The sequence below is a fragment of the Salvelinus fontinalis genome, chromosome 11 (genome assembly GCF_029448725.1).
Source record: "Salvelinus fontinalis isolate EN_2023a chromosome 11, ASM2944872v1, whole genome shotgun sequence".
NCBI classification, from domain to species: Eukaryota; Metazoa; Chordata; class Actinopteri; order Salmoniformes; family Salmonidae; genus Salvelinus; species Salvelinus fontinalis.
The window spans coordinates 16428928-16452012 of NC_074675.1; the positions used below are offsets into that span (position 1 = coordinate 16428928).

A 23085-nucleotide genomic window follows, 5' to 3' on the forward strand; every position below is an offset into this window, starting at 1 on the left:
AACGCATTAATCGAATTAAAGTGTATTGTCTTTTTAAGAGCTGTCACTCGAGCCGTTGCTGCTTGTCATTTTCTGCAACAAGATGGCGGTCGTTCCAGAGAACAGAGTCCTCTCCTTCAGTGTTTTTAAATGGAGCTCTTATTCCTCCACATATTTACCAGAGTAAGTAATCCACGCATACGTTGACCACATGTATGTATTTGTTTTCGTGGCTGCAGGTCTCATTAACTGCCACAGTGCATCGAATCGTCTCTCCACGGCCTAGCTTGACTGCGAGCTTACTACTCCACCGTTTGGCAACGGGGATAACGTTAGCTAGTTAGATTTACTCGAGTAAACAAAATGCACGCATAGCCAGCTAAATTGGTTATTTGTGTACTGTGTGACGTTTTGCCATACACTGTAAATCCGATACTGGTAACTATCTAACAGCTATACTAACGAGTTGGCAAAAAAAGCTAGCTAGTTAAATTAGCGAGCTCGCAAACTAGACGAGCATGCCACCACCACCACTAAGTTAGTTGGTAGCCAAAACCACTCGTTACTTTTTATATTAGCTAGTTAGCTAAATAGTTAACTAATCATACTAGAAACCTACTTTTTTCACTTACACTTTTTGTAGGCATGTTTAGTCTGACTACCCGTTCGTGCAAAGCTAAAGGGAGAACTAGCTAACGTTAGGTAGCGAGTTAGTATGTCTCTGGCATTGCTTGGGTAACCTTAAACCATAGGACATGCCTGTACAGTCAGCTATTTATGGAAACTATTATCCCGCTCTTTTAACGCGTGGAATTGCAATTTTCAGCACTAATTAGCTTGGAACTGGCTGAAAATGTGTCTTGGGCTGCGTTTACACAGGCGGCCCAATTCGAATATTTTTTTCCACTAATAGTAATTTTGTCCTTACCCATAAATATTTTTCAAACTGATCTGATTGGTCAAAAGATCCATTAGTGAAAAAAAATACCAGATTTGGTCTGCCTTTGTAATTGCAGCCTTGAAGACAGTAGTACCACTGCCTCTATCACAATACCATTCCATGTTTGATGATGAGAGATGTGAGAGGTCATCATCAGTAGGCCGTTAGGAACGCTGTTCAGGTCACAGTCCATTTAGTTATTTAAATGACACTATTTGACACGTCAAATAACACTATTTTATATGTCAAATAAGCTTATTGATCAATCAGGACTTGAATACGACTGCACATCACTTAATTTAGCATGTACATTTTATAGGTAGTGATTACACTATCACTTGTATTTCATATGTCACAGTGATGCTGTTAACATGGCTAAATACAGTTAGTCTCCCCCCCACTAAAGGGCTTTATTACAGACAGGAATACTCCTCAGTTTCATCAGGTATCCGGGTGGCTGGTCTCAGACAATCCCACAGGTGAAGAAGCTAGATGTGGAGGTACTGAGCTGGCTTGGTTACACCTGGTCTGCAGTTTTGAGGCTGGTTGGACGTATTGGCAAATTCTCTAAAACGATGTTGGAGGCGACTTATTGTAGAGAAATGAACATTCAATTATCTGGCAACAGCTCTGGTGGACATTCCTGCAGTCAGCATGCCACCTGTGTAATGATCATGCTGTTTAATCAGCTTCTTGATATGCCACACCTGTCAGGGGGATGGATTATCTTGGCAAAGGAGAAATGTTCACTAACAGGGATGTAAGCACATTTGTGGACAATTTGAGAGAAGTAAGCTTTTTGTGTGTATGGAAAAATTCTGTGATCACTTCACATGTTGCATTGTGCATTGCTCACTTGAACAGGAAGGTGGCGCGGCGGTCCTTTTGGGCAAATTTTGTCGTCAAGTCTGGCATTCTCTGGATTTTTGGTGCTTTCAAGACAACTGGGAACTCTGGGGGGGGGGGGGGGTTGTGAATCATGATGACGTCAGTAATCTTCAAGTCGTCGCTCTAGAAAGAGGCCAGAGTTACGAATTTCACAATTCCGAGTTGGAGGAAAGTTCAAAATGTTTTTTCCCCAGTCGAAAGCTCGTTTTTCCAGAGTTTTCAGTTGTCTTGAACTCACTAAAGTCAGATTTTGCAGTTCTGGGTTAACAGTTGTTTTGGGCGCAGCATAGATCATGGTTCATTAACAGCACGGCCAATGTTGAATGTTTATAATTTTTAACTAGGTAAAGAGACCCTTAATCTTGGACTTGGGACCCACGGCCACTCCACTGAATAGCATGATAATGATTGCTTTGCAAGGCTTGCAGTTAGCCACTGATTCCTTTTAAACCATTAATTTTTGAATTTGCGATTTCCAACTTGTGTAATGTTTATGTCCAATAGCCGATGAGCAGCGATACGTTTTATCTATAATTTCTCTTCATTATTTCTCTTCATATGACAAGGATTAAAAAGGATTTGCCAGTAGATTGTCGACTTGATTCATGATGTTGATTGCCAGCTAAGATTTTGAAAGTATGATGTTGACATAATCAGTCCAATCAAAGCTACTGTAGATAATATGTGGTTAGATGTAATTTTTTCTTTGGCCAATGACCTTGAGCCTTCTTGGATGGGCACTTCAAATGTAACTCTATGGCAGCACCCAGGGGGCTTGAATTTTCTAGCTCTACTCTTAGACTTGGTGGTGACGTAATGTCCCCATGAGTGACAAAACACTGAGCCAATCACAGTGCAACAACCCATATGTTCTGCTGGCTTGCCCCACCACAGAAAGTACTGAGCTAGGCTGAACACCTGGATTTTGGAGCTGCCTTAAGTATGCGGTTTTATAAACTTTTTTTTTTTTTTTTTTTACATTGTTTGCAAACTGATATGTGACACAATAACATGCAAAAAATGTGGGGCTCAAAACAGGCTCTGCCCCACCTGCCCTGAATGACAGGTTGCCAGTGTACTGTATAATACATGGGATCAGAGAGCAGCAGCCTTCCATTGTCAATACCAGTGATAATGAATGTTATTTTGCGAAGTGGTTCCTTGCATCATACAACACCATTTTCGGGGGGGGGGGGGGGGGGGTGTTGACGTCTTGAGCTTTCGGACAAGTTAAAAAAAAATCTGTCTAAAGATTTTAATGTCAAGCCCAGGAGAGAAGTTAGAAGCTATCTTAAAGATATGTGGTTTTTTGGTAACAGAATTACAAGGCACAAGGTAATGATTCTTAAACCTACAGAAAGTAATTTCTCCTAAATTACATATGTGTTGATATAAGTTCTTAACTTCAATAATATTATTGTGTTTTGATGTATTTATAATACCTTTTTAAAGACATGCTCCGGTACTTTGGCAACTACTTAAACCTCCTGCTTTGTGCTAGATGTGTCAATGTTTAGTTCATACATGCAGAATCACTGTCTCACTTCAATTAGCCATGAAATTCCTAGTTCGAAAGGAACTGTTTTTCTGGAAGCTGTGTTGCGCCATTTTCCCCCAAGTGGGTCTGCCCCCTAGCAATTTGGGTTCAACCAATGAGCTTCAGCCCCTCACCATATGAGACAGCTAGCAAGATACACAAGATACCCGCACAGCAGAGCGAGTGAGAGAGCAGTGACACGTTGCGCATACAGTATCATCACATGTGACGTAGTATGCAATTTTCAGGGACCATTTTTGCCTCGTGAGTGCTATTTTCAGAACTACTGGCTAAAAAGTATACGAAAGTACCAGAGAATTCATCTAATACCCATTTTCCTTCTGTTTGACCAGGAATCAAAGCCAGTACTTATGCCTAATTTTTAAGATGGAAAATGGTTGAAAATGTATCTATCCCTTAATTTCCCCAAAATATACACTCTTAGCTTTTTTTTACTCCCAATTTGATATGCTGCTATGAACTCCCTGCACATGTGTTGCTCATGGGTCCTTTTACATGGATATTACCCTATCCCTTTGCTCACAACAAATGGTTGCATGTTGGCTGAAACATGTCCTTTCTCCCATCTTTCCCTTTCTGTGTGTAGAAACATCTTGATGGACAAACCCAATGACCAGTCCTCCAGGTGGTCGTCTGAGAGCAACTACCCTCCACAGGTAACGTCTGCTGTGCCCCGCCCACATAGACACCTGTCTCATACTTAGGCCTACCTGTCACTCACACACCTTCCATGCCTTGTGCCTTACCTGTCTTGGGATGGGGCTCTTCAGTAGAGGGTCTGTGCCCAGTTGCATACAACATCCGTGTTCTCAATTCACTGGTGGCTGCAAAATAGTAGCGCCTAATAGACGGGTTGGTTGTTTAGCAACAAAAGCATTCAACTATGGGGTAAAACAGACTGCGTTGGCTTAGATTGTTGACAATATGTAACCTATATTTAGTCTCCAGCATTTATTGAAAGCATAAATACATTTGCACAATGTGCACGTTGTCTCAAATACATCGTTACACTTGTTGGATAGCTAGCTAGTGAATTTGAGCCTTTTTAGCATTGACATGAAATCAGGCAAAACATCTCAAAACAAGACATGGTGAAGTTCAAGAAAAAGATTAAACTAGTTGAAACGAGTCACTTACGATTCCCCACATAGCTACCAACAATGACAAGAAACTGCTATCTGGCCATCCAGAGTCATAAAATCCACGGACTTCTGCCCCATAGAAGTGTTAGCTGACAACGCATGCATCTTCAGTATGCATCCAATGACTTGCATTTGCACTTTTGGGAATAGGATGTTGCCCAGTGTAGCGTGTTTGACTGTCTTGTGGTTACGGGCAGAGGAAATTGAAAGTTTGTTTTTGCAGCAAGAGGAAACTTAGCATGTCTGTCTTAACCACCCAAGCTAGACATTCAAGTGTGGCAGAGGCAAAACTCCACTGCATCTGTTTATGTCAAATACTTTTCACACTATAAAGATGTTGAACTCTCATCAACCCCTTTTATCTTTTCAAAGAGAGGGAGGTTGTGGAGAGGTAAAGCCTTGAAAATAATTATACTGAACAAATGATAAAGCCATACCCCATAAATCACCCCATCGCAAAGCTTATTTTCTTTATTCAATAAATGAAGACGGAGTCTTTTCATATAAATGTTTTATAATGGTTTCTGTGGCAACAAGAATCGACAAATCATTGAGATACGGGTCTTTTTCATTATCAAGTGTGCCATGTTTTTAGCTGACAGGACAGGACCGTTTTGAAAAAGAAAGATCGATATACCCAAGCCTAGGAGTAATCCCTCTGTGTTAGATGTACCCTAGGCGATAACCTAATGAGATGCAATATGCCTGCCTTATTATTGATGAAAACTGTTGAAGATGGAACCATATCAGAGGACCCATTAGTAAGCCTAGCAGATGCACTCTGGTAGTGGATGGTTATTGCTCACTCACACAGCCATTTAAACCTACAGGATTTGTAGAAACATGGGTCTCCAGAGATTGTGGGTTGCCTGGTTTCCGGGAAAGCAGATTTAATCGATGTTCCATCTGTGCTGCTCTATCCCCTCTGTCTCTCCCAGAGGGCTCAGGCCAGTTCCCTGTCCTGTCGGTAGCAGATATGCCCAGGCTAGTTACCACTCCAATGACCTGTGAACATGTCCCATAGTTTGATTGTGCAGCAGCTCGTATACACAGCATTTCTCCTCTGCGGTCTGTGCCATCTGCAGTGTTGTGAAACATGTTCGGAGAGCAGTAGAATGAAAACTGCAGTGTCATGTGTTGATAATATAGATCGGACACTGCATTGTGAATTACTGTGAGAGACCGCTGATCAGATTCTCCCCTCTATTTTCCTTCCAGTACTTAATGTTGAAAATGGAAAGGCCAGCGATCGTTCAAAGCATCACCTTTGGGAAGTATGAGAAGACTCACGTGTGCAACCTGAAGAAGTTCAAAGTGTTTGGTGGGATGAGTGAAGAGAACATGACAGAACTCCTGTCCAGGTGATGGGCGAGGGCAGAGGGACAGTGAAGTGTTTATTCTTTACTGTATAAATAACCTACCTTCCTGTCTGTACCATATGTATTCCTCTGCAGTGGCCTGAAGAATGACTACAACAAGGAGACCTTCACCTTGAAACACAAGATCGACGAACAGATGTTTCCCTGCAGATTTGTTAAAATAGGTGGGTTTGGAAAAGGAATGGGCCCAAGGCTTGGGCCTACGTGTTGTACAGACTCTGTCCAGCTTGAGAATTATTGTAGTGAAGGTATGCTACACGGCTGGAGATGGAAATAAGTCAAACTGGCAAAATAGTTGATGACTTAAATTATAGACCGTTCTCTTTGTCTCTCTCAGTGCCTCTGATGTCTTGGGGGCCCAGTTTTAACTTCAGTATCTGGTACATTGAGCTGCATGGCATAGAGGAACCTGACGTAGTGCAGCCCTGCCTTAACTGGTACAGCAAGGTGAGCCTGCCTCTGAGACGCACTCACTTACATACACAGTTGGGGTTAAGGGAGAGAATCCGTTTGAGTGGGTTACTTAAGCAATAAGGCCAGAGAGGGTGTGGTATTTGCGGAGTGCCTGGATACAGCCCTTAGCCGTGGTATATTGGCCATATACTACAAACTCCAGAGGTGCCTTATTGATTTTATAAACTGGTTACCAATGTAATTAGAACAGTAAAAGTTTTTGTTGTTGTCATACCCGTGGCAAACGGTCTGATATACCACAGCTTTCAGCCAATCAGCATTCAGGGCTCGAAGCACCCAGTTTATAATATGAAGTATAACATTTGTGATGAAAAACATTGAACAAAGATGGAGCCGATATTACAGTGAGTGTGTCCCCTCCCATCCCCTTGCCTCCTCCCCTGTATTCCTCTAGTACCGGGAACAGGAAGCGATCCGCCTGTGCCTGAAGCACTTCCGGCAGCATAACTACACAGAAGCCTTTGAGTCGCTGCAGAAGAAGACACGCATCGCGTTGGAACACCAAATGCTGACACACCTCCACGACCGCCTGGTACTCCGTGGAGACTTTGATGCCTGTGAGGAGCTCATCGACAAAGCTGTCAAAGGTCCTGTCACCCACACCTCCTCAGACAGACCGATGGGGGCTGGAACTACTGCTCTGTACACATCAACTGCAGTACAACTACATGACCTCAATCATCCTACTAACTACAGACCTCTACCATCCCATGACTGAGATCTTGAAACCTAGCTCGGCTTATATTTAGCTCATGAATTCAGTGGTTACCATAGTGATTCATTATTTACACTATAGACCCATATGACCCATGTATCTGTACGTGACCTTTTCATTTTATCAGATTGATTTGAAACCACAGGGCGTGGCAATGTCATCCTGACATCATACTTTCTTTTTGAGGTTGAAAAGGTAACAAAACTATTCACTTCTATCTCCTGGCTAAAATAATCTGGACAATCTTCCTGTGTTTGACCTTTTCCTCTGTAGACGGTTTGTTTAACCAGTACATCAGCCAGCAAGAGTACAAGCCAAGATGGAGTCAGATCATCCCCAAGAGTAACAAAGGTACAACCGCCCAAGAGCCAAGCCCAGATGACATGAACAGTGAGACAAACTATTCAAGTAGGAAATGTGTTCTCATTAACAAAATGCTATGGTATGCTGTACACTACCGGTCTATAGCGATGAATAATTGTTTTCCCCTGCCCCACCTTTCTCTTCTGCTCCTCCATTTTCCTTCAACACTCCATCCCTCTCCTACATTTTATTCCCTCCTTTCCCTCAACCCCTTTCTCCCGCTCCATTGCTCTCTCCAGGTAATGAGGATGACAACAGACCAGGGATGAGGGGAGGTCATCAGATGGTCATCGACGTTCAGACAGGTGAGGCATGCTGGCTAAAACCACACCTAGACAACACCCCCTATAATGTCACCTATTACTTCAACTGCAATTCTCCTCTTCCAAATGTGTTTTACAAACTGGCCTTAAAGGCCCCCACCAGAGGGCAATCCCACCCCTATTTCAATGTAATTCTTGACCTTTAGCGGAAATTGACGTTTAGGTTCCACCTCTGCAGAATGACGCAGGCTGCTAATACATATTCAAGAATTGGGGGTGGGAATGCCGTGGGTGCTTTCCACATGACGTGGACAAATAACAAGTAGGGCACCAACAGCTGTCAGTGTAGCTAGCTAGCATGCTAACCTTATCCGGCTAACTAATGTTATCTGCTACTACACTGCATTCAAAAGATTAACCAGCTAGGCTATGGCTGGTTCTGGAGTTGAATTTGTCATAGGAATGTAGGGAAAACTTTGCCACAGGTGGATAGGGGAAGCAGTGTCTTTGCCATCTATTGTATCTCCAAAGTTTTGGCATCGTTCATGAATTGTGGCTGGGAATCTGCCATAGAAATGGAAAGAAGAAGATGACGCTCTGGTAATATGGATAGCCTAACTATGAGGGGTGCAACCTTCACTGGGGACGCCGTGAAGCTAGATAAACAAGTTCGTGGACACTTGATTTCTAGCAGCACCAATCAAAGCAGTGGAGTGTGTTCAAAACCATTCATCTTGCGGGGAGCGTGATTCCAAAATGCAAGCATATCACACGCAATTTTAAATAAGTGCAACTTGACACGTTATCCAATGAATTTTGATAATTTGCTGATAAAAAAGTGGAGGTGCAAAAACATAAATTTGTACCCCCTATATTAATTTGCGCCATGGCTCAGCCTACACTTGGCTGCCTATGGTTAAAAGCTATAGCCAGAGAAGGAAGAGGAAGCGAGACATCCCAATCACTGTTTTTCTTTCTTTCTGGTTCAATAAAAGTCAATGAAGTAAATAGACCAGACCCAGCTGCTGTTGTATTGGTGTCTGTGGGAGACCCAACCCGTTAACTAGACCGGAACTGACTGACATGTTTTTCAATGGTAAACAGCCTGAGTGAACTATCTTTATTTATCCGCCATCTTTGCTGTAGCCAAATATTTTCTATTATATTGCTCAGCTTAGTTGCGACTTGCAAACTTTGCAGGTGTTTCTGATTAATAAACAATGCCATGCTGGTGGGTGGTACCATTTGATGAAAACCCAGCCCTAAAATGAAACGTATGCTAAAAATAATTTGCACGTCATTTCATAGGAAAAGACATGTCATTGGCTCGAAGTTGCACGAAGTGGGCAGTTCGGGGTTGTCACTTCAAGCCCAAATATATTCTACTTTGACTAAAACAATGACTTATTGACTTAGTGTTGTCCAACATCGTGGGTAAGCTCTGGCAATCATCTTTCAGTTCGAAAAAAGTGGATTTCTACTGCTGTGGGTGTGTAAGACTTATTATTGCCTTTTTAAAGCTGTTTTGCAGAAGACACAGTGGTTATTTTAGTGCTCTGTAATGTTTTGGTGGCTTACTCGCCTGCAGGTGATTGTAAAGACAAAGGCTTGTATTGTGCGCGTGTGTATACAAGCTGTGAGAAGCCTTGCATCTTGCTGGTCTGTCTCTCAGGCCCCCAGACACTGAGTACTGTGTTTTTGGCCAATCCAGATGACCTAGAGTAACCCCCCCCCAACCTACAAAAACCTCCACACCGTCTGCACACCATGCAAACATTACCCCTGTGTGCTGCTCTGCTGATTTGCCATGGTTACGGCCCATTGAACCTGTGCACCACTGTGTTAATTATGCACTCATGCTACTCAATTCAGGGGTTCTTCAGGACTTATGGAATGGAACTCTGTGTTTACTACAGTTGAAGTGATGATTTCCTCCCAAAATTCTCATGATTGCACTCAGTATGGCAGCATGTAGTCTAAGTGTTTCTTGAATACCCCTTTTCTCCTCCTTAACCCTTTACACTCGTGGGGACTTGGCCTCTGGATAGGGCTACGTTGAAATGTTTGAAGAAACATATGCATAACCATGGTAGCAATTGAAAGGGACCACTTTTCATAATATGGGGAAATTATCAGACCAAAGGTGAGGACACAGCAGTCAAGTGTTAGATTAAGAGGTCTAACTGGTGTATGGAAGTGGCCACACAGCTCTCCGAAGTGTGCACAGTTACTAAATCACTTCAATTCACTTTTATGGCTCAAGGAAAGAGCTTTCAACTATTAGTTTTTTTTTTTAGCTCTCCTAGCTGTACCTTTTGAAGAATGGAAGCAAGCACTGCCCTCCATCCCCATCGCACAATTATTGTTTTTGCAATCCATAATTGGTCCATTTATAAATTGCATTCTGGGTCAGGTGGGCACAATTTTGAAAGCTTATTCTCTTGCCAACATGACTAGCTAAGTTCTAAAATACTATCTTCGTGTTAGGCTTTCATAAGGCACTTTTCAGAGAAAATTATAGTAATTTGGTGTGCATAGAATGGATTATTGAGTGCATTCAGGTGCGTGTTCTGCTGCTAATTTTCTTCACTATGTGACAAACAGGCTCCTCCTGTTAAAAATAACCCAGGGTATGACGCCATGTCATCCTTGTAACTGTACATCAAATATAGCGATCATAAACGTTGATAATGTGAAGGACTTGAGTTTGGTCAGATGGAAAAGCAAAGCGCACATTTGGACTTGTGGTTTGCTTGTATGACATCAAAGCAGTATTTATTATAATCAACGTCTCATCTTTTAAAACAAATCGAGTCCTCTTGATCTACAATATTCCCCTCTCTGATTAAACATGTGCAAAAGTAGCCAAATTAGCGGGAGGGACGGGGGTATCTTCTTGTTGCGCTTAGTACTGCTGTTTACAACGCCTGTCAGTTGAATCCCATGCAGCTCTGTAGTGGAGACCCTGAGTTCTGATGTCTTGTATAGCATGTTACTGTATAGCCACTGCATTTCAACCAGTATACAGGTTTGAGTGTGAAGGGATAGTTTCAGGACCATTTTGCTTTACTGTAGTCTTCTTGGTGTTTCAGTATAGGAGTAGTTCAGTGATGCTGAATGTATCCCAAGTGTTGACCAGCGTTGGCTTCCTGTTTCCTACAGAGACGGTGTATCTTTTTGGGGGCTGGGACGGCACACAGGACCTGGCTGACTTCTGGGCCTACAGTGTTCAGGAGAACCAGTGGGTCTGCATCTCCAGAGACACAGAGAAGGAGGTGAGAGGGCAAGATGTATGAAAGACAGAAGGATGGTGGGAAAGAGGAGTTATGGTGACACAGAACAACACTGTTAAATGGTCTATACTGATTGTTACAGCTGCTTAATGAGCAGAACACTAAATTATTTATAGAAATGATCATGATAATGACTGCAGTTTTCTTTGGTCAAGGTGAGTGTAATGTCTATCTAACGGATGATTATAATGAAAATAATAGTTGAAAGTTTCACTATAGGGAAATATAACAAAGGTGTAATGTTTTTGAGCACGTACTAGATATCAACAAAGTTCAGTAAATGGTAGCAACGCTGTCACCACATGGGAGCAGGGGGCCGAGTCGTCTCATTCTCCTATTGTATAGATAGTTTGTGTGATGGCTTACCCCGTCCTCTCCCAGAGTGGTCCCAGTGCGCGGTCCTGTCACAAGATGTGCATCGACAGTCAGCGGCGGCAGATCTACACACTCGGCCGCTACCTAGACTCCAGCGTCAGGAACAGCAAGTCTCTGAAGAGTGACTTCTATCGATACGACGTCGACGCCAACACCTGGACACTACTCAGCGAGGACACGTCAGCCGACGGCGGGCCCAAGCTCGTCTTTGACCACCAGGTTACCCCATTATCACGCCCCTCACACAGCTGTATCACACACACGTCCAAACTGGACCAAACTGGCTAGGAGTGAATTTAAACACTTTGGGCTTCATTAAAAATCGGTTACAGAGTTTTTGTTGGTTAAATAATTGGTACACTCAGCCATCTGGAGGTGAGACCAGAGCACTGATGATGAAGGCTTAGCCGGCTATAGTCTTGACATATTTTCCTCCTGTCCCACTTTTTAAGCTAAAAATGGATCTGTAAATGGCAAGGATTTTTGCATATTTTTTCCACTGCTCTAAGCCCAACACTGAAAACCAAATGTTGAATCTCATGACTCTCTTTGTACCCAACCTTTCTCTCCTCTCTCATCCTTCCCCCCTCTCCTTATAGATGTGTATGGACTCGGAGAAGCACATGATCTATACGTTTGGTGGTCGGATTCTGATGTGTAACGGCAGTGTGGAGGACAGCAGGACGTCCGAGCCCCAGTTCAGCGGGCTGTATGCCTTCCACTGCCAGGCCGGAACCTGGAGCCTGCTCAGGGAAGACTCCTGCAACGCTGGGCCTGAGGATGTCCAGTCACGCATTGGACACTGCATGCTCTTCCACACTGTGAGTTATGGGAGTAGTACCATGACTGGTGTTGCTGTTAGAATTATAGAATTCAGCACAAACACCAGAATGATTTATTGACAGTAACAAATCACTACCCACACAATCATGACTGAAGCATTCAGAATTCATCGCTTTCTGCTTTGTGTTTTTAGAGAAAGCCAAAGACATAACAGAACAAATATGCACCAATTTTACTCTTAGGACTTTTATGAAGCAAAGGAAAATTGTTCAGACTTCTTGTTTCACAGAAGAATGTAAACCATTCAGTGTTGGCATGATTATAAAATAGATGTTGCTCTTCTCTCTCTCATCCCCCCTCCCTTTCTCCAGAGAAATCGTTGTCTGTATGTGTTCGGAGGTCAGAGGTCAAAGACGTACCTGAATGACTTCTTCAGCTATGACGTGGACGGAGACCATGTGGAGATCATCTCAGACGGAACCAAGAAGGACTCCGGCATGGGTAAGACTGTCCGCTTAGTCACTTAAGCCACCAGGGACAGTAACTGTTTATGCCATGGGTGGAGTATAGTACAACTGGCACACCTTAACTTCTTATGTCTGGAGGCAGTATTGAGTAGCTTGGATGAATAAGGTGCCCAGAGTAAACTGCCTGCTACTCAGGCCCAGAAGCTAAGATATGCATACTATTAGTAGATTTGGATAGAAAACACTCTGAAGTTTCTAAAACTGTTTGAATGATGTCTGTGAGTATAACAGAACTCATATGGCAGGCAAAAACCTGAGAAGAAATCCAACCAGGAAGTGGGAAATCTGAGGTTTGTAGGTTTGCCTATATACAGTTTCTATGGGGTCATATTGCACTTCCTAAGGCTTCCACTTGATGTCAACAGTCTTTAGAAGCGTGTTTGATGTTTCTACTGTGAAGGATGAGGGAATAAGAGCTGATTGAGTCTGGGGTCTGGCAGAGTGCCATGAGCTCACTCAGGCGCGCCCCTGTGAGAGTTAGCTGCGTTCCATTGCATTTCTACAGACAAAGGAATTCTCCGGTTGAAACATTATTGAAGATTTATGTTAAAAACATCCTAAAGATTGATTCTATACATTGTTTGACATGTTTCTAAGAACTGTAATGGAATTTTTTGACTTTTCGTCTGGCCTGCGCGTCATGAATTTGGATTTTGGAACTAAACGCGCAAACAAAAAGGAGGTACCTGGACATAAATTATGGACTTTATCGAACAAAACAAACATTTATTGTGGAACTGGGATTCCTGGGAGTGCATTCTGATAAAGATCATCAAAGGTAAGTGAATATTTATAATGCTATTTCTGACTTCTGTTGACTCCACAACATGGTGGGTACCTGTGTTGGCTTGTTTTTGTGTCTGAGCACCGTACTCAGATAATTTCATGGTGTGCTTTTTCTGTAAAGTTTTTTTGAAATCTGACACAGCGGTTGCATTAAGGAGAAGTGTATCTGAAGTTCCATGTAAAATACTTGTATCTTTTATCAATGTTTATTATGAGTATTTCTGTAAATTGATGTGGCTCTCTGCAAAATCACTGGATGTTTTGGAGGCAAAATATTACTGAACAACGCGCCAATGTAAACTAAGATTTTTGGATATAAATATGAACTTTATCGAACAAAACATACGTGTATTGTGTAACATGAAGTCCTATGAGTGTCATCTGATGAAGATCTTCAAAGGTTAGTGATTTTATCTCTTTCTGCTTTTTGTGACTACTCTCTTTGGCTGGAACAATGGCTGTGTTTTTCTGTGACTAGGTACTGACCTAACATAATCAGATGGTGTGCTTTCGTCGTAAAGCCTTTTTGAAATCAGACACGGTGGTGGGATTAACAACAAGTTTATCTTTAAAATGGTGTAAAATACTTGTATGTTTGAGGATTTTTAATTATGAGTTTTCAGTTTGAATTTCACGCCCTGCACTTTCACTGGCTGTTGTTATATCGATCCCGTTAACGGGATCTCAGCCGTAAGAAGTTAATTGTTTAGTGCCAACATTTTGTTCCAAATGGATCTGGTCAGGTCTCAGATTGGCAGGTTTAATGCCAAGGGTGTTGCAAGGCTAAACTCATTTAGGTGTTCATGTAAAAGTCCCCTTACTGCTTTCAGCACGATGCACTTGCACCCTGGGTTCTACCCATTCTGCAGGGCAACAGAGAATCCAGTAGCGTGGCCGTGGTGCGTTTCTTTACAAAGTTGGAATTCATAATTGCTTGCTGTGATTAGAAAGTGAGCAGTTGATGTCATCATCTTCTGAGAATAGCATTTTTGTCATGTGCAAGTGGGGTTCTTAGAAATTCCCACCCCCGTATTATTGTGGTATTTAGCAAAACCTCACAGGAACATTTAATTAGATTGCGCTCTCACACCACACACACACTGTTTCAATCTCTCACCACACACACACACACTGTTTCAATCTCTCACAATTCACTTTCTCTTTACGTTTTATTCTCACTCTCTCACAGAACCACACTCTTTTATCCTCTACTTTTTCTATCACACACACAGGGTTGCAAATGTACTAGTATTTCACCAAAGTTACTGGAATCTTCAGTAATTTTGATAATTAACACAAAACAAACTCAGCAAAAAAGAAACGTCCCTTTTTCAGGATGGGACTTTTGCTTTTTTGGTTACTACATAATTCCATGTGTGATATTTCCTAGTTTGTCTTCACTATTATTCTACAATGTAAAAAAAAAAAAAAAAATCAAATAAAGATAAACCTTTTGAATGAGTAGGTTTGTCCAAACTTTTGGTCCATTTGAAGTCTTCCTAAGTTAAACATTAGTATTGTGTTTAAAAATGAATATGAACTTATTTTCTTAGCATTATTCGAGGTCAGACTCCACTGCATCTTTTTTTGTTACTTTGACCAGTTGTCATTTTCTGCAAATAAATGCTCTAAATGACAATACTTTTATTTGGAATAAATGTCAATAGTTTATAGAATAAAACAAAAATGTTCATTTTATCAAAACACATACCTATAAATAGTCAAACTAGAGAAACTGATCATTTTGCAGTGGTTTCTTAATTTTTTTCTGAGCTTTGTGTGTGTTTGTTCACACATACAAATTAAACACCAATGGTATTCACTAAGTTTATATTTAGGATTATGTTTTACAGCGTTGTCATTCAATAGTTTTTGTATAAATCATCTTGTTCATTATTTCATATATTTTACATGTGATGACACACAGAGGACCAGAGATGATTAGACACCTGTGATAATCTGAAGTACCCAAAAGGGCCAGTAGATGTCTTGTGATAAATTACATCCTTGAAAGATACCAAAATTCTGGTAGTTTGCTGGTAAACTTAGAACGTTTCCAGTAATGTACCTTCCCTTTGCAACCCTACACACACACACACACAGTCTGAATGCTAACCTGAGCAAATCGCAACGTTGCACTCCGTTTAGTCGCTATCAGCTGATGCTTTGGTCAGCAGCTGTGTGTGTGTGTGTGTGTGTGTGTGTGTGTGTGTGTGTGTGTGTGTAGCCTAATCGGTCTTTTTCCCCTCAAGCTTGTGACTCAGTGATACTACATTTACAGAACTCTCCCCATCACATATCTTCATCTACCCTTACACTAAAGAATCTAATAGAATCTGTGGTTTCAGATGCAGTAGATGGCTGTAGGAGGAGATACCATCTCATGGCTCCTCTATTAAAGTGACATGTGACAGACTTTTCAGTGCAGCTCATTAAAAGGCACAGGGCAGCAGAGAGAGAAAGAGATGCTTGTTGTCCTGAAACAGATTGTCTAAGATCTCTGCATGGGCGGAGTTGGACTGGACTGGCGTGATGATGGCAGAGTATTAATAGGACCTCTGTCTGTGTGCCTCTCGCATCTGTGTCATCCTGCAAGAACGAGAGATGGGGAAGGAGGGAGGGTGGAGGGAGGCAGAAGTAGAGAGAGAGGGAGCGAAGAGGCCGAAAGGGAGGGAGAGCAAGGAAGAAATCGAAAGATGCAGAATGAGCAAAAGAACAGGAGAGATGGAGCGAGAAAGAACAGAATGTATTTTGGCAGGAAGGAAGTAGCAAGCCCAAACAGTGCTCTTGTAATAATTCTCTAATGTTTATCGCTGCCGCAACATCTTCCTGTTCATTTCCATTTTAGAGCTGTGCTCTAATGAGCTCTATATCTATCCCAAATGGCCTCCTATTCCCTATATTGTGTACTATTGACCAGGGCCCATAGTGTTTGGTCAAAAGTAGTGCACTGCATATGTGTTAGGGTGCCATTTGGGACTCACATGGGCCCTGGTCAAAAGTAGTGCACTATATGTGTTAGCTTACGTCCCAAATAGCACCCTATGTCTGAAGGGCAGAGCACAGTCTCTAGTGGCTCTGTCCTTCTGGTGTTTTTTTCTTGTTCTTCAAATAAACTTCTTTGTTTTGTTGATTCCCTAAAACAGTCTGTACTCTCTACTCAAGTTACACTGGCTGGTTGACCTAGGGGCCTGTTTTATTTATCCAGAAGTTAATGCATAGCTTAATGTCTTGGAACAGGACGTTGACGCATAATTCATGTTGTGTGCTGTTTGGCAAACTGTCTATGGAGCTTGTTTGAGAAATGGTGCTAATTTTCCTTGAAAGCATATGGTGGTTTCCATAAAAATGTATTAGTTGAAGTTGGTAGTACTAAGTGATTTAAAGAATGTCTTCCCAGCACAACACCTCGTCTTTGTTTTGACACTGCTCTTACTATCATAGCCATGGTAACAACCCACATAGATTTGATACACTGTGAAGTCATTGCGAAAGCTTATACCTGCTTCTTTCTTACAACTACTAAAACACGTGACAAATAAGCAGCCGATGACCACAAAGCGGAAATACTTGGCCTATATGTGTTTCATATTCTGCTATACGTATGAATAGGAGCATACTGTATACACTGTGACGTGTCATGGCCACAAACCCATCAGGTGCTATCAGGGGATTGCTTTAGACAAGCAATGTACGTAAATCTGGGTAAAACACCATGCATATGGATAGTTGCGTACTGTTTACACTGTGACCACAAACACATCCTGTTCTGTCGGTAATGCAAATCCGTAGAAAAACAAACATACATTTGCATTGTGTCCTGTTTGTTTCCAGCGAATCTCGTTGCTATGTACGTTGCTATGTGAGCAGCCTTTTGCTTTCGTAGTCTATCCCATTTCTCTCAAGTCTTTTTTATCTTGGCCTCTGATGGGGGGAAAAAATGTGTGATAGCGTTAAATAACCATAGAGCCTAGAATTCTGTGACCAGGAAAAATGCTGAATCCCTGCCATTCTCTCAATGTAGCCTGCTATTCTCTCTCGGTGTTCTCAGTAGCACCAGTTTCGGTTTTAAACCTCTCTCTGATGTGTGTTTGTCCCACAGTGCCGATGACGGGCTTCACCCAGAGGGCCACCATAGACCCCGAGCTGAATGAGATCCACGTCCTGTCTGGCCTCAGCAAGGACAAGGACAAACGAGAGGAGAACGTCCGTAACTCCTTCTGGATCTATGACATCGCACGCAACAACTGGTACGAAACACACACAGTCTTGTATAACTAACCATTTGGGGACACACATTTCAGTCCCATTCACATATTTTCCCTAACCCTAGCTCCTAACCCTAAAACTAACCCTAGCTCCTAAACCTAATTCTAACCTTAACCCTAAACCCCCCTAGAAATAGCATTTGACCTTGTGGGGACTAACAAAATGTTTGTTTACTATTCTTGTGGAGACTTCTGGTCCCCACAAGTATAGTTGAACACGCCCACACACCGGCAAACGCACACAGTAAGACACTTTGATACAATCGTCAACCAGTAACGTCATATTTCAAAGGCTTTCCTGACCTGAAAGTGAGTTTCATAATCTCTCTGCCCTTCAAAAGAGAACTAAATGTTCTTTCAGAGGGTGAGTTTCAGAGCGTGTGTTTGTTGTACCTCTGCACCTTCATGGAGAACGTCTTTGTTCTGGCCTAGCTAATTTGGTCAGTTGAAACAGTGCTTGTGAGAGAACAGGCTGTCAGTGCTGCCTGCCGCTGGTTCCGGTACACTGCTTTCTCCAGTCGTTCTTTTTACTGAGAGTCCAGTAAATTAAGTCAATGTAACGGCTCAAGCTATGTGTGTGTTTCTCCGTAGGAGGCTGTCTAGAAGTGTTTTCCAATATTTTCTTCGGGGTGTGTGGGCGTGTTTCCTTTTTAAGGTATAGAAACACAATGGGTGTTCCTCTTCAGGGTTACGGCTATGTGCGTACTAACTTGTTGTACTGTGTTTGTGTGTGTGTGCGCGCTCCCGTGCGCTGCAGGTCGTGTGTGTATAAGAATGACCAGGCGGTGAAGGAGAACCCCAGTAAGGCTCTGCAGGAGGAGGAGCCCTGTCCACGCTTCGCACACCAGCTGGTCTACGACGAAATGCACAAGGTCACACACACACGCGCACACACATGCTTTAAAAAAAAAACATTTGACCTTTATTTAACCAGATTAGTCTGGTAGAGAACATTTATTTTTCAAGAGAGACCTGAACGAAGACAGCAGCATCAACACATTAGTTTCACAGACAGACACATGACATCAACCAGACTAAGATGCATCAATATAACATGCAGCATGTCAGTGAAGAACATGGACACACACACACACACACTTCTACAAAATGCTATAAGCATAAGGGCACAAAAGTCTAGTTAAATACTGTTTCAGGATATCATTATGATCTGAGACCAGCTGCAGTTTTGAGGTATTGATTGATAATATTGAATATATCCAGTGTTATTTTTCCTCTTTGTGTCCAGGTGCACTACCTGTTTGGAGGGAACCCAGGGAAGTCGTGCTCTCCTAAGATGCGTCTGGATGACTTCTGGTCCCTCAAGCTGTGTCGCCCCTCCAAGGAGTACCTGCTCCGACACTGCAGATACCTAATCAGGAAGTACAGGTACAGAAGCAGAGAATGGACTATACCCCTGGAACTGAACCGTAACCTCTCTGTACCAAATAGCAAAACGGTGGATACAAATGTATAGGAGTTATGACTTCACAATTCTAGTTTCGAGTTCTGCTTTGACACTGATTCCACCTAGTGGCCATGTCTTGCCATTGTAGGGAAGGGTTTACTCCTCGCTCATTTTGCAGTCTTTGCAGTGATCTTTTCACCTTGTGTGGTACAGAGTTTCTGTAGGTTAGGCTAAACGATTTCCTCAAGCTCTCTGTAGGTATTCCTGAAGATCTGTGTGTTTTTTTTTTAGGTTTGAAGAGAAGGCCCAGTCGGAGCCTCTGAATGCTCTGAAGTACCTGCAGAACGACCTCTCTCTGACCGTGGACCACACCAACCCTGACGAGACCAAAGAGGTGAGGGACGGGAGGGAGGGTTGACTGATGGGGAGAGGGGTACTTGCACGTTGTGCAGTGTTATTTATTAAACTGCTTTTAGATCAAGTAAACGGATGAAATGGTTTGAGAATGTAACATTCAAAGCCTGTTTGTTGATGTTCATTGTTTTGATATTATTACCATAGTTACTCAGGAGTGAAATGGCAGTGTATTTGTTGGCGGTGTTGCGTTAGTGTTCAGTGACTGAGATGTTGTGTTCCGGTGTGACTATTCAGTTCCAGCTCCTGCCCTCGGCTCTCTTCAAGTCCAGCTCTGACTTCATCCCTCTGGGTAAGAGCCTGCTGTGTTATCTGCATACTTCACTGGACACACAGTAGATGAAAACCAATGAACGGAAGGATTATTCTCGCCTGCTTTTTCCCCCTTCAGCCCTTCTTTCTGACGTACTTTCATTTTGATCCTCCCACATGACCTTTTTGAGCGTGTATGTGACCTTTTATGAGCTCATATGACTTCCTGTGGAGATTGAGCAATTGAAGTGAGTCTTTTCTTCCTCCCACTCTCTCCCCCTTCACCTTCTCTCTTGTCCTTCTTGCCCGCTCTCTTTATTCCTTTCCATCCCTCTTCCCCTCTCCGTTCTTCCCTTCTGTCACACTCCCTCCCACGCTCATCTCTCCCCCTCTCCCTCCTTCTCTCAGGTTTCTCAGACGTGGACCAGACGTATGCCCAGCGCACGCAGCTCTTCGACACGCTCGTCAACTTCTTCCCGGACAGCATGACCCCGCCCAAGGGTAACCTCGTTGACCTCATCACACTCTAGCCCCGCCCCAGAACCCTACGCACCACCACCATATGCCAATAAGACTCTGATTGGCTGGCCCAAAGCCAAACTTCATATTTTTCTACACTTGACCCTTCCAAATTCAGGGGTGCTCTGCTCGTGGACTGCACTTGTTGACCCCCTATTTAGGACGTTGGTTCTTCAACAGCGGAACTGAACTAAAAGGGAAAATGAGGGTCAGACCACGATTTAAAGGGGTTGATACTGAATGTCACTGTGTGGAAAAAGAAAAAAACACAAACTCCCCCAGGCCTGATGGTCTTTGTTGAATAAACTGATTTAACAGTTTAAAATAACCCAGAACTCTGCCAAACATATCTTCTGTGTCAAGTCATTTGATTTGTGAGGACTACATGATGCTTTTACGCGCTGCGTTTGAGTTTGCTTGGCATTAGTAGCCTGTTAGATCAAGGAGGAGTCTCTTCCTTTTATTTTCCACTCTGTCTTGCATCCGTCTCTCTGACACACACCCAAGCACTCACACAAACCTGCTTGTGAAAGTAGTTGTGTTACTTAATGACACCCTGTCGGCGCGTTGTACGCTGAATATACCTTCAACCAAGTTCATGCTTTTTGCTTGCTCTGCCTGTATTATTGGTGCCATATTATATACCCCATATTTATAATTATGACGGCCATGCTGTTGCACACTACGTGTCAAAATGTTAATTTTGTTATATAGAAACAATAGAATAATGATCCTAAGACAATATATATGTCAATTAAATCCTCTATCGATGTAAAAAATCAATCATGGGTTTGGGGGAAAACATTGTCAAGTTGTCAAAAGCTTGTGATTCTGGTAATGGCTATTGTAGCTTTAGTGTGATGTAACCATGGATCTGTCACTGAGGCATGTTGGGAAATGTAGTTTCCAAGTATGAACGTTATTATTTTTAAACTCAAACTCCCCATCTTGTAAGAACTGCAAAATGATGGTCCTGCTGTATCAGAGGGAGGTTTTTTTTATGTACAAACACACATCTATACTCACATGATCTCATTGACTGGGATGTATCTTCCTTTGACGATGGGAGTTTATTTTATGGGTAAAGGAAGAATGAATGATTGCTTTCATTGAGAGCCCAGTCTCCCCCTTTAGCTATGGCCTGATTACTGTGTTCTCTCTGTTTCTTATGCAAACAGTGATGACTAGACATTCTTCAATTCTAACCTAAAGAAATACAGAACACTAGATTTCATTCTTACTCAGAATAAGGCGATAGGAGCATTCACAAGTGATCTCTAAACACCAAGTTAGCAAATGGTATCGGTCTTGTGGCTCCAGCCAAAGTTTTGATGTACAGGAAATGTTTTTGATTGGTTCATAATCATTATGCTGGAACTGAGGATGCCCTTTGATATAGCTTGTGTGTGTGTGTGTGTGTGTGTGTGTGTGTGTGTGTGTGTGTGTGTGTGAGAGAGTCTGTCCGTCAATATGTGTGTTTGTCTCGGATCGCCAGGGTATTTTGTCTAGTTCACCTGTGTAACATAAACATTTGCCTCATATTGTTCTTCCATTAATCTCAGTAGGAGAGATGATTGAAGTGATCCCCTCTGTCCTCCTTCTCAAGAGTGGTAGCAGCCTAGTCTTCCATTACATTGTGTGTATTGTCTATATATTTAGCATTTTTCTGAGACCGCTGTACAGTATGCAGAGTACACTCTAGGCAAAGGCCTATGGAGTCTGTGAAATATCCATCCTCTTTGTTTTGAGATCAATCAACTCCACTATCAGATAACCAGAGATGGAGGGACTATTCACATTCAAGGAGACACACACTTAGTGCTTGACTCCTGTCAAGGGTGGTAGAGACAAACTTTAGAGGTACTTTTTCTTGTTAGATGCTTATAAATCCTTGATCAAAATCCTAATCAAATTGGCAGATTGTACACTACGTCCCAATAGATTCATTACATCTGGTTTCTTCATACAGGCATATACATGAAGACATCTGCTCTTATTGTTAGAAGATGAGTGATCAGATCCGATTTCTCTGTTCGTTTGCACTCATGTCCTCAGTAATCAGTATTAGCTTAATTTGAATCACAGTCAGTGCTGTGTGCGTTTGCTGCTTGTGTGCACGGTGCACACACCTGTATGCTTAGTGTGTGAGCTTAAAACTAGTTTGTGTGCTTGTTTGTGTCTGTTTGTTAATGTATGTCTTCTGCTGCCATCATATTAAGAACTGAGATCCAGAGAGAAAGGAGTGTCATACTTACCATCATAGCTTTGTACTAAAAACCCGTTATTTAGGAAGGACTCATTTATGGTCATTATCACAGAATAGAAGACTTGTGCGATGTTTGCATTAGTTTCTTTGTCAGAAAAAAAAGAAGCTTAAGAAAACAACATGAAATAAAGACACACCTTTGCAAAATATATATATATATATATATAAACACAATGCCAAATAATTATTTTTCTTATTTTTGGGAGGGGAAGGAAATTATAATTTTCAGATAAAATAATGGAATGGTATTTTCTTCATCTGCCCCCTCTTCTCCCCAACTGGGACTCAGGAGTATGTGGAGGTACTCTAGGGTGCGTGAATGAGCACTACTCTGTGGATAACGTGAATGTGTAGAAGAGCCTATTGTAGAATTGCATTGTATGTAATGTACATAACGAATAAAGATTGTATTTTGTTCAGGTTTTCATAAATAAATGACTCAGGTCTTTGATTTGTTTGTAACCAGTTGGGATGCAACTATACATTTGTATTTTGA

General features: G+C 42.2%; 1 protein-coding gene across 3 annotated transcripts; it reads left to right on the forward strand.

Moving 5' to 3' along the window:
* The first annotated feature begins 38 nt into the window (after window positions 1-38).
* Window positions 39-23071, forward strand: LOC129865172 (muskelin). Of its 3 annotated transcripts, none has more exons than XM_055937692.1 (18): window positions 39-162; window positions 3952-4021; window positions 5726-5868; window positions 5962-6050; window positions 6224-6333; window positions 6755-6947; window positions 7349-7483; window positions 7678-7743; window positions 10864-10976; window positions 11376-11588; window positions 11969-12190; window positions 12524-12653; window positions 17568-17715; window positions 18491-18605; window positions 18980-19119; window positions 19430-19532; window positions 19790-19844; window positions 20213-23071. In XM_055937692.1, the coding sequence occupies exons 1-18, from the start codon at window positions 83-85 to the stop codon at window positions 20332-20334; spliced, it is 2247 nt and encodes a 748-aa protein (XP_055793667.1). In that variant the 5' UTR covers window positions 39-82; the 3' UTR covers window positions 20335-23071. The 3 variants fall into 3 exon arrangements, with proteins under 3 accessions (XP_055793667.1, XP_055793669.1, XP_055793668.1); XM_055937694.1 differs by having other exon boundaries at window positions 7349-7426; XM_055937693.1 differs by having other exon boundaries at window positions 40-162; window positions 7349-7465.
* Window positions 23072-23085: the final 14 nt, after the last annotated feature.